This window comes from Squalius cephalus, assembly GCF_949319135.1.
Source record: "Squalius cephalus genome assembly, chromosome: 23".
In the NCBI taxonomy this organism is placed as follows: Eukaryota; Metazoa; Chordata; class Actinopteri; order Cypriniformes; family Leuciscidae; genus Squalius; species Squalius cephalus.
The window spans coordinates 28,328,525-28,340,728 of record NC_137144.1 but is presented as its reverse complement, the minus strand read 5'-3'; the positions used below and the strand labels follow the sequence as shown (position 1 = coordinate 28,340,728).

Sequence of the window (12,204 nt, the reverse complement as noted above, 5' to 3'; positions counted from 1 at the left end):
TATGCGATCTGAAGAGCTCAAACAGCGAACACACCGAGCTCTGTCTCTGCTCTTCCTGATTCGCGTCAGTTTATATCAGCGCTCTCTCATTCGCTGTACAGCTGTCAATCATCTCACGTGGACCAACGCGATTTGAGGTATTTTCATATGAAAAGAGAATGTTTATAGTATACGTGCTAAGCAAGGTAGCTATTAGCTGCATATAAAATGCTAAATATAACATATTTCAACATCTTTTTTTAACTTAAAACCATTTTAAACCGCGACCAGTGAGCTTTTATACATTGAGTTAGTTTATACATGTCCAGAGAGTCCAGACCAGGGTGAAAGCTCTGCATACCGGTATATAAATCTGTTTTTTTGGTCTAGCCACATGGGCTGCAGCTCCCAAAACTAAAACTAAATCAAAATAAAATTTTCCTCTGTGAAATGAGCCTGTGACAGGTTTTGACTCCACCCCTCAAAGAATCGGAATCGAGAATCGAAAAGAACCGAAATCGAGATGAATAATCGGAATCAGAATCGTTCAAATCAAAAGGATGCCCAACCCACCTTGTTATTTGTACACGCTGTGACTATACAAATCACAACATGTAAATAGGAAAATGTTGGCGTTATTTTGTCACTTATTGGGAGCAGTATGCTAGCTGGAGCCGTTTACCGCCAGTCTTTGTGCTAAGCTAGGCTAGCGGTGGGTGTGTCAGACAGCGTTACAGCACGCATGGAGATGAGAAGGGTATGTATGGACTTATCTAACTCTGGGGGATACGGGGAATAAGCTAAAGTCCCAAAAAGTCGGCGTGTTCCTTTAAGTGGGTCAAAAAACACTTTAATGTTCAGATAATTGCATGTTTCTATTGCTAAATTACTAAATCAAAGATAAATATGAATGGTGTTATTTTCCTCTCACCATGTGTCCCTTTCTTCTCCAGGTTCTCCACTCTATCTTCCAGGTTGTCGATTTTCTTCTCATGTTGATCTACTTTTGCCTGCATCTCTTTAAGTTTGTCCACTTCACTGCCCAGCTTCTCCTTGAGATCTTTGTTTTGGTCCATGAAGTCTAGAAGACTCTTAATTTGTGTCTTTCCCTTAACATAAAGTCCTGTTTTTAGAACATGAACATGATGCAGTTCAAGCTTAACTACTTTACTTTTACTACTTTACTTACTTCAACATTTTGTGAGATTAAGTCTTCAATCCTATCCTTCAATGCTTGCTGCTCGCGATTCAGAACTTTCATGGCCTGTTGGCCGTCTACTTCACATGGGGCTGCATTGAAAATCCTGTCCAAGATTTTATTAAACTACATAAAAAAAAAAAAAAAAGAATTTTGTTCTGGATTGAATTATGAATAATACAATTATACTGGTAAAGTGTAACATTTATACTAATCGCTATTATAATAATTATTATTATTATTAATTAATAATGGTAATACTATTTTAATAATAATAATTTATTAAAATATTATTCATTATTTTCCATCCACCTCTGTTATCTCCTTTTCCAAGTCTTTCAGTTGTGGGATTTGACCTTTGAGCTCCTTGGCCAGCTGTAGGACTGTGTCACGATGACTTTTCATGTCCTTATCACTTATTTTCAAGTCAGGCGAGTGCATCGCATTGTTCCGTACATGTATGACCTTAATTGTTGAATAGAAATAAGTGTAAAATGTGTTATCCAGCTCACAGTGAGATCTACATAATTTGAATATCCGAACTGATACTATAGCACATAGCATTTGAGAAGTTTAAAATGGATATAGAAGTTCAGAGTAACAATGCTGAAAATGATCATTTGAAGGGAAAAACAGGATATTTGCATTTCAGAATACTTACATCTCTCACACAATTGCCTGGGATGTTTTTGAAATGTTTACAGAAACTTATTAAGTTCAGGATGGCAGAGACATCAAACTGGGAAAACTGGCGATGGTCGCGGTGTCCACCTGGCATATAAGCCTGTCATGCGAAACATGCAATCAACAAAGATAAAAATGTAATGGACATTGATTTTTGTTCACTGACACTTCCCCATATGCATCAAGTCAATGCACTCAGTTGCAACACTACAATAATACAATGGTTATTTATGATGAAGAGTAACTTACCTTGGCAACTTCCCACTTGTCTGTGGACCAGAGATGTGGCCGGCAGTTTTCCCAGTGTATTCTGTTTTTCTCCCCATTATAGTTGGCCTCAATTTCTTTCTTCCAGCATTCACACGATTCGCAGAGAGACTATGGGCAGCAGCAAAGCACAGTTTGAGAGACAGGTACAGACATTCCCAGAATCTTTGATTCTAATTGACATTTGTTTAGGCCAGGGTTCACCAATCTCGGTCCTGGAGGGCCGCTGTCCTGCAGAGTTTAGCTCCAACCCCAATTAAACACACCTGAACCAGCTAATCAAGGTCTCACTAGGCATACTAGAAACTTTCAAACAGGTGTGTTGGAGCTGGTTGGAGCTAAACTCTGCAGGACAGCGGCCCTCCAGGACCGAGATTGGTGAACCCTGTGTTAGGCTTTATTGGATGGCTGGATGGATGTATTGCTATTTGTAGTATTCCTATTTGTGTTAATCCACTTTTTATGAATATATGAATTGCACTGTATTTCTACATTGTCTAATTGTCTACACTTTATAGAGCAGCAGCCCATTACATTCTATATGGGGAGGCTGCAGACCTGGAGCCGGTAGTTTTACGCCCCTGCTGTTCCTGAAACGTCCAGTAGGGGGATATACTGCGAAATAACACCATTAAATCGACGCTCAAAACTTACACATTAATAACCTTCCCGTTTATAGACTTTGCCCAATTGTATGTTTTTTTGTTAATTTAAATATAAACGTTACAGTGTAGATCTGCACTATGGATTAAAATATCTGTAGATATTCAGTTGGGCTTCACTCTCTTCACTCCTACAGAAGACTATTTGTTTTTGTGAATTAAAAAATGAATAATAGACATAGTTGGATCAGATGACAAGTAATGATATATGACCTACTGTAGAATAGTTATATATGACCTACTGTAGAATAGTTATATATGACCTACTGTAGAATAGTTATATATGACCTACTGTAGAATAGTTCATTGAATATTGAATATATTTTTATAATATAGAATATTTTTATATACAGGAGACTGAGTGAAATATGTTGTTGTGAATTTATATAAAGTTACATTTAGATATTAACCATATTTAGCCTATTAGACATACAGCACTGTGTAATCATATGGATCCTCGATTAAATATCTACTGTACTATTTACAATTGGTCATCATACAGCCACAAAACCGTGTCCTACATAGCATTTTATGAAGACAAACACAATTTAACCCTTTTCTAAAATTCCAAGGGCCATTTAGAAGAAATAGACAATATTGTTGTTCACAAAAACATCATTTATCAACACCATTTATGAATTATGATGATGACTCCTGTAGATGACTCCCCTATGGCTTGCCACTCTTCTTTAACTGTTTTTCTATCCTCCTGTCAAAGTGTTTCTGCTCACTGATTAAACAATTTTTTAAAACATTTTTAAAAAAAGGACATCCATGGTGAATTTGGTCTTGTCAAATTCACACGCAGCAGGACTTCACTGTTAAATTGTGTATAAAATTCTTGAATACTTAATTTATCACAGTTGCTTTGGTACATTTCTCAGATCACTACTGAAATTCTCATAACTACTTTTGAACAAATTGCCAATGCTTTGGTAAATTCATGCAATTGATTATGAATTGCCTTGCTGCTTCCTAATTTATCAATTCATTATTTCCTTCATTAGTGAAATTCTAAATACACCTCTGCAATTCATCAATTCAGGACACATTTACAAAATAAAGTCTAATAGAAATGTATTGAAAACATGCTTGACAGTTTACTTTATATAGTCAACCATTTTGCATTTAATGACTTATGCAAGGAACTAATGCCTATGTTTTGAGAAGTATGACTATTCAACAGGGAACTAGTATAACAGGCCTATATTTTGATCAACATGACATAAAGAGTTGATAATGTAGGAAACAGCAGACAGTTGTACATTATCAATTTCATGAATGTACTGAACCATTTGCAATTTGTATAAAATAATGAGAAATTGCTTTTATGATTTGCACAAGTGACAAGATGATGTGATTTCAGTTGTGATCTGAGAAATGCATCAAAGCAACTGAGATAAGACTTATTGGAGACCCTGCAGAATCACTGTAGACCCACATAAGAGTCACAGACGACATAAAAGAAAGTGAACACAAACTGCCTTTTTAATTTGAGTTTCATATCTGTGGGTATTTCTTTTTTTTTTTTTTATGTCAAAAGGACATCCATGGTGAATTTGATATTGTCACAGTGTGTGTGTGTGTGTGTGTGTGTGTGTGTGTGTGTGTGTGTGTGTGGCCCAGAATTTATGTCAGGTGAGTGTGGATTGCATCAATTTGCTCCTGATCTTTAAAGTACAACGGCACAGGCACTTGTTGGTGGAACACTTTTGGAAAAAGTGTCAAGACACTTTGATTTCTTTTGGCCACTGATGATGAACTGTGCAGAGCAAATTGAAATTGACATTAAAAACATGTCCATGTATGTCTCTGTAAGTCATTTATTTACTAGAGAAGCTATTGGTTTGGAATGCAGTTAAAAAAAAGAGATGGGTGTTTATTATAGTTTATACAAGTTTAGAGAGAGAGAGAAATTTTCATTTCCTTAAGTAGCTAAAGCAAACACACACACCTTTATGGGATGCAAGTTAAAGAGAAGTTGGTAAAGACTGAGTATGATAAATCCCACATTAAAGGAGAAGTTCACTTTTAAAATGAAATTCTGTCATCATATACTCACCCTCATGTTGTTTCAAAGCTGTATGAATTTCTTTCTTATGCTGAACAGAAAGGAAGATCTTTAGAAGAATATCAGTAACCAGACAGTTTTTGGGTCCCAATGACTTCCATAGTAGGAAAAAAATATACTATGGAAGTCAATGGGACCCAAAAACTGTCTGGCTACTGATATTCTTCTAAAGATCTTCCTTTCTGTTCAGCATAAGAAAGAAATTCATACAGCTTTGAAACAACATGAGGGTGAGTATATGATGACAGAATTTCATTTTAAAAGTGAACTTCTCCTTTAAGTGCACACAGCCTACATTTTAGTCCAGATCAGTAAGCTATTTTAAGATGAATGTATATTTAGATATAAATTAGAATTTAGATATAAATCTCATTTATAAGAAACAACTCAAACCAGAAAGGAGTAAACATAGTCTTACCAGAAGAGGCCATCTCACGCAAGATAAAGACAGGCAACAAAAAAAAAATTCAAAAGAAAATTAATTTTGAAAGTGAGTAGAGAGGACTAGGGCAGCTAAACTTACACGTGCTTAGCTAAGTTTAAGTCAGACAGAACATCAACCTGACCGTCCACAACCTTTAGCTCTATCAAGCTAATCGTTTATAAATAATAAATGTTGCTTCATTGCTAAACAACAATAACTTTAGCAGATAATTTAATATATCTCAATTCGTGTCGCTGTACAGCTTCCCCTTACTGGACGCATAAGGAACTGCCTTGGGCGTATATCTACCGGCTCCAGGTCTGCAGCCTCCCCCTACTCATTACATTGGGTGATTATTTGTATTTTATTTAACACATGTATTCACCTTATTTTCGAACGCGTAAGTAAATATGGGTCCAATTTCTGTTTTTTGTGCAGCACTTCCGTTTCCTCGCTTCCCTGGGCTACTAACGATATCGATTGCGAAGGATTATGCAGAGTAGACAGAAAAATGTTACACATGCCGTAGCAGATGAATACAACAAAGAACTAAAGCCCCGCCTCACTCAGGTCGGGTACCGGACCTGGTTGAAAACACTCATGCATCTAACTGGCAGCGTGCCAAAACTTTGCTGGCTTCTTCAGCCCCGCCCTAAACACAGTCGAGCCAACGCTGGACTAAAATATCTGTGGTGATGTTTGTATGTCATATTGACATACATAATAAATGACATTTTGATGTTTGAAAGTTTAGGTTTTGACATAAATGCAGATATAAATGTAATTTTTAAAAAATATTATCGATTTTCAAATAGCCTACTGCATCTGTCAATACAGAACGAAATATTCTATAGCCTATTTTGCTGTCAACACTGCCGACGTTGTCTTTGCTGCTATATTTTTATGTTTAATATGAAGTATAGGCCTTCCACAACTCTCTCCCCATATGTCGAATATATCACCAGTGAGGCTTATCAATATCTATATGTCACCTAGCAAAGCAGCGCCAAGTCAGACACGTTTCTGGTGTGCAAAGACATGGAAAACACCACGCAACAGAAACGCCACGCCACGCAGCCAATGTGTCGCCGGTCGTAGGGCGCCTGATGACTAAAATGTCAATGATTTCGATGATTAAAACACTCCTGGTCCAAGTAAATCTTTCTTTTGTAACGTTACCAGTTATTATGACAGCTTCTAACTGCACAAACAATCCCGGTGTTCTCGAAGCATAACGATGAGTTAGTTGTTACGAACCATAGACTGTAAAAAAATATGGACGTAGTGTCCGTGACGTCACCCGTAGGATTCTGAAGAGCATTTTTGAAGCCTAAAGTGGGCGGAGCCGGCCGTTGCCATCTTGGCCTTGCGTCACTCGTGCTGAGTCCCAATTCGCATACTATCCGTCCTAAATAGTATGCGAAACTAGAATAAGTACGTCACAAATCATAGTATGTTGAAATGAGTATTCCAAAGATACCCGGATGGTCTACTATTTCCGGTTAGAATTTGAAGTGCAGATCAATGCACACTCTAACGGCTAATATTGCCCACAACCCATTGCGTGTGGGAGGGACTGGGAGGAGCTTTGCGGTGATGATGGTGATGTAACCTGGCAGTCGGATGCAGCAACGGAGATGCGCCCTCAGTTTTTAAGTGTAAGAATTCAAATGTTTAACCCTAATTTAAGTTATATTTTATTGTCTCGTAATATTAATGGGTTTATGTTGTGCCAAAAAAGTACCGTGTTTATCTTGTAGGGTCCGATGAAGATACTGAGCGCCTCATTGCAGGCTACAAAACAATAAATAAAAAGGCTCTAGTACAGTGTCATGCAAGTGTCTTTTTTTATGTATTTCTTTTGATGTTTCTGTCTGACTTATTTGTAGTAATACTGTGGCTGTACATATGTTAACTTTATCAGTCCAACCAAAGAAACATGGTTACTACACTTTTACTATAGTAAAAGCATGGTTCATTTTCATCGGGGTATTTTTAAGTATTATACATAAGTATAAGATTAAGTATAAAATACGTTAAACAATAGTTACACTATAAACTTAAAATATTTTAACTCAGAAAATAAGTAGCGCTAGCTTTCGTTACACACATTTGCACATGAACGTCAGAACCAGCCGCCTCACAAACGACCTGCGTTTGGTTGATCTACGACGACGCCCTGCTTCACTCCTCAATTTGGTAAACACATTGTAAAAGTATTGTGGAAAAAAAGATGGGAATAGTAAATAAAATTATATTGGATATATAAGAATGAATGAAATGTTAAATGTTTTGTTAACAGTCGAGGTGTGCGTAACTAGTCAACCACGTTCAAGTTCACGTTGCATGACGTCATCGAAGTATGTCCCAGAACGTGCATACTTTTTTGCTACACACTCAAAAGTATGTACTTATTCATCACAAAAAAAGTACATACTTTTAGGTCGTAGTATAAGTAGGCGAATTGGGACTCGGCCTCGGATAACAGAAAATGGGCAAATAGGCAAACAGGCGTGAGTGGAGCTGAGGAGCCTGGCTATCTGAAATCACCTAGCTCGACGTGATCGAGTTAACTCAGGCTAGGGAGGTAATGTTATAACGTTATGCTACTGACAGTAACAAGTCTGACTGCGACTGCACAGGGCCTCGCGCTAAAGTGACAGTTGATGATGTAAAGCCAATTAAAAGTTCCTATTTTTGCCCTTCGAAATATTACAATAGTTAAAAGACATGGCTACAAGTGAGACTGTGTATCGTGATTCTGCTAGTTGAAAATGTATTATACAGTAACTTAATATTATTCTGAGAGTGTGTGTGACAGTGATTTATGTGCATAACATTACATGTCAGTCACTCTTTTTTTATAGTCTATGGTCCGTCAACACGGCATCGCTCAAGTTCATAGAGAGCTTATTATTCAGTCCATTTTAAATTCTGATTTTGGCCGCCTCTCAAATGGGTTAAACCATAGATATTAATTATTATTATAATAGATATATTGCCTATGAAGTTCAAGGAAATGCGCTAGAAATCCGCGCTCATTCAAAGATGTGCATTTATAGCATGAACAGAGAAAGCGCCGACACCTGCAGGATTTCATCTGACGGTACATAAGCATATTATAATCCATCTGTTCCGTGAGAGCAGAACGAACGAGCCTTTATTGACGTTTTTAAATCTGCAAACTCCAAAAAGCAACGAAATTGTCAGACATCCATTAGTGCATGTTCACAGAGGAAAACAACTGAAATACAGCGCTGGTTGTTCTCTCGGACGACAACGACGGAATCCTAAGCCGTGGGCGAAGTAATGGGTGTATTAAATTGTATGAAATAATCCTGGAAAAAAAAACACAAAACACTGCAGAGATGGCAAGTTCAGCAGCTAACATTTGCTGAGGTGAAGTGACGGCTAGCATTGACATCAGCGGGAATCCATCTGTCACTCAAGTGGCCACACCCTTAATTATGCAGAACTTTAAATATTAATCAACAAAACGGATGAGTTATAAAAAAATTTACCCCCCTCACAGTTGTTATGAAGGGCAAGATTAGCTAGACCAAAGCCACAGAGAGAACCAGGTTGTAAACATGTTTTTTTCTGCTGTAAAATTGGTAATTTTAAAGGTCCCATTCCATGGATTATTTTATTATTTTAAAATGTTTCCTGGGGTGCCCTTATAATGTTAGTATGTTTTTTAGATCAAAAATTGTAATAATTTAGAAGTAAAAGGCATATTTCCTAGCCTGATTTCATCCCCTGAATAGAACGCTCTGTTTGAAGGGGCGTGTCTGCTGTGAGACTTCAGTGTAAACGCCCTCTGCTGTGATTGGCTGACATGCTTGCATATGAAATATCTGGCATTACATGTAGAACTATCTGGAAAACTTTTACTATTACAGCTATTATACGTTTTTACCAGGGATGGAAATTAACTTTTTTGTCCACTGGCCACTGTGGCTGGTTGATTTCAAAATCTAACAGCCACTCAATGTTTTTACCAGCCACTTTCTTGTTTTTAACCGACAATGTGTACCTGCATGTGAAAATTAATACTACAAGATCTACAATACTTAAGCAGTTTATTTAATCTCAAGTCTCAATGAAATACTGACATTTTCTCTTTCTCTCTTACTCTTTCTCTTTTATATGTTTCTCATTTTTACCTGGATGTGGCATTTGGATGATTCGTGGTCTTTTATGGCTTCCAGTTTTAGGTTTTTAGTCCCAACAATGAAACTAGGGCTGGGCGATATGGACCAAAAGTCCTATCCCGATATATTTATGCTGAATATCGATATATGATATATATCCCAATATTTTTTCCGCAAAGTGAGAGCAAATGTTCAGTCAAAGTAAAAGCCAAATATGACATGTCACAAGTAGTTTTATTGAAACCGGCTATTTCCACACACACAAGTACTGTCCCCCTTTGCTTAACATAAATTGTAAGAATATGACTAATAGTAAAGACTAGTAATAAATAAACATTAGGTCTATGCTAAAGCTATTAAATGGCAGTCCCAAACTAGTTTATGTCAATGCAATGTTGGTATGAGCCACTACAGTAATTTAAAAATAGAAAAATAAAGTGGCATTTTTGGGTTAATATGGAAACGATAGTAACCGTGGTGAATAGGCTACACAATACTAACAAGAACTGTTAATGAACCATGGAAACTGCTCCTGGTGAATAGAATGAAAATCATAGCCTACCTACATTACTTTTCGTGTAATTTACAACGTAACGGCGTTGCATGCTCGTAGTTTATTTTGCACTTTATATACAGTGAGGCGATACACAGCGCGCGCTGCCGCATTTGCGCGTGCAATGAGTGTACAGGATAACGACTGAGAGGACAAGAAAGTCCAATCCAGCCGTTCGTTGTAGTAAACTTCTGTTAAATAAAATATCTCGCTTGGCATTGAACTTTGAGCTTTATAATTTTACAGATATTATTTATACTCTAACACACTAACTAAAGTTTGAAACATGGGATCACGAAGACTCACTTCTGCAGCCAGCCTCAAGCGGCCAGTCAGTGAATTGCAGTTTAACTCACTTCCGTGTTGGTTTCAAGAGAGACGGGGAGATTGCCGCTTGTTACGAACACTTGTTTGATTAACCGCTACGGTGAAAAGTGAGTTAAAGTGACCGGAAGTGCCTGACCGGAAGTCTCGCACAAAATACCGTCAACCATGCCGTCAACTGGCTGCGTCCGTATTTCCGTTAAAAATAAGGTGAATACAGTGAAACGATAAAGAAGGCTATTCCGATTGTTTAACGTTACATTGGCTTTGCATTTACAGTTTACCTTCATATCGTTGTGATAAGTTTTGGTTTCCTCTTCAATATAGTCCTTAATGCAGTTCCTCAGTAAGTAAAGACTCTCCGTTGTTTTCAACCAGTTTCTGTATTCTTCGTCCCCGAAGCGTGTGTAAGATTGTGTGCTGCTCATGGTTGCTGATTAAAACCCCACAGACAGCGAGAAATGACTCTTTGTTACAGGAGAGCAGCGAAGCGATGTCATCTAGCAGTCGATTCTGTGCCCTCCCTAACGGAATTCCTGTTCCCCTCAGTGTCTGCTTTTTCTTCTTCTTCTGTACATTTTATTGGCAGCTTGCAATCATTGTGCATTACCGCCATCTACTGGGCTGAGGTGTGATCACTTTGGGACGTCATCATTCAAAAAAAAAATTTAACAGCCCAAGCTTCAGCTGGCGCTGCGTGTTCAGCTCCTCCAGCTTCCACCCTGAGCTCCTCAACCTCCAGAAGTTGGGTTTCTTTAAGAAAATGTATAACTGCCCTAACTGTAGACTGTGTGTTGGTTATACTCAATAAATTTTCCATTGTTAATTCTTTCTTTACCGCTCTCTTCATATTTTCCCTTTATCTGGTGTATTGTGTACAATCTAGACCATTTTGTAAACCATGTTTCGTCCTGCCTTTCCAATCCACTGATTTTACTAGCTGTAACCTCTTTGTGTATGTTATACATGCCTTTTCCCTCCTTGCATCTCTCCTGCCACATTCTGTTAATTTTGTCCTTAATAAAACTTTGCATTTCTGACCTGCTTAATTTGATATCCAGTTCGACCAGTTCTGATGTAACAGCTTCCTTCGCCAGCATGTCTGCCTTCTCGTTCCCCTCCACTCCTTTGTGTGCAGGAACACATATAAATCCTACGCTTATGCTCTGTTGGTTTATTGTAAAAACGAGTTGATTAATTTCATCTAGTAGATCCTGTCTACATGTAGACTTTCCACTCTGAATGCTATGGAAGTAAAATAATGTCAAATGTTTTTGAAACAAAAAGCCTGTAGAGGGTTTTCACCTACGTCACGATTTGGTCAGTTACCCGGATGCGCGGCCATATTGGAGGTACTCGGATGTAAACAACAGCATGGGGATTCATAAATATTGGGGCATCTCGCCCGGGGGGGCGGGGTTACGTCCTGCGTCACATCTCTCATGCGGGTTCTCGTCGACCAGGGTCAGCGGCGCGCACCATAGCGCACACAGGCAGGCACAGAACTAGCTAGCGAACTTAGGTCTTAAATCTAATGTTATGTTTTTTACGACACGTTTTTTGATGGAAAAGTAATGTTTAATTTCCATAGTCTTTGTTTAGTGAACGAAAGCGAAATCAGGAATTGCGGTCTTTCAGTTTGTTTATCGTTACCTAGCTACCAAGGGTTTAAGTTGTACAAGATGTGCTGTAGCTTTAATTAAAATGGCCAAGTCGCGTTTCATATTAACAGATGAATAGGCTTCGCTCAGTTTATTAAATACATCCAACCTGAAATGTCTCTTACAAACTATTAAGGGACAATGAATCAATACACTGACATGGCAATGCTAGACAGATAGCCTATTTTGTTTGCACAGTCCTACCGTGATTTTGTCACTCTTCTCTC

At 38.0% G+C, this 12,204-nt stretch overlaps 1 protein-coding gene across 1 annotated transcript in view; it reads right to left on the bottom strand.

Moving 5' to 3' along the window:
• The window catches only part of LOC307151685 (NACHT, LRR and PYD domains-containing protein 12-like), a gene marked incomplete at its 3' end in the record, with an annotated part of 192,021 nt that extends 180,341 nt beyond the window's left edge, over positions 1–11,680 (bottom strand). The window contains exons 1-6 of the mRNA XM_079859800.1: positions 10,601–11,680; positions 2,111–2,239; positions 1,839–1,961; positions 1,490–1,642; positions 1,169–1,303; positions 911–1,088 (exon numbers count right to left, since the gene is read on the bottom strand). Coding sequence (XP_079715926.1) covers positions 911–1,088; positions 1,169–1,303; positions 1,490–1,642; positions 1,839–1,961; positions 2,111–2,239; positions 10,601–10,744 — 862 coding nt within the window. The 5' untranslated portion in view covers positions 10,745–11,680. The remainder of the gene's footprint in view (positions 1–910; positions 1,089–1,168; positions 1,304–1,489; positions 1,643–1,838; positions 1,962–2,110; positions 2,240–10,600) is intronic.
• Between the last annotated feature and the right edge of the window lie 524 nt (positions 11,681–12,204).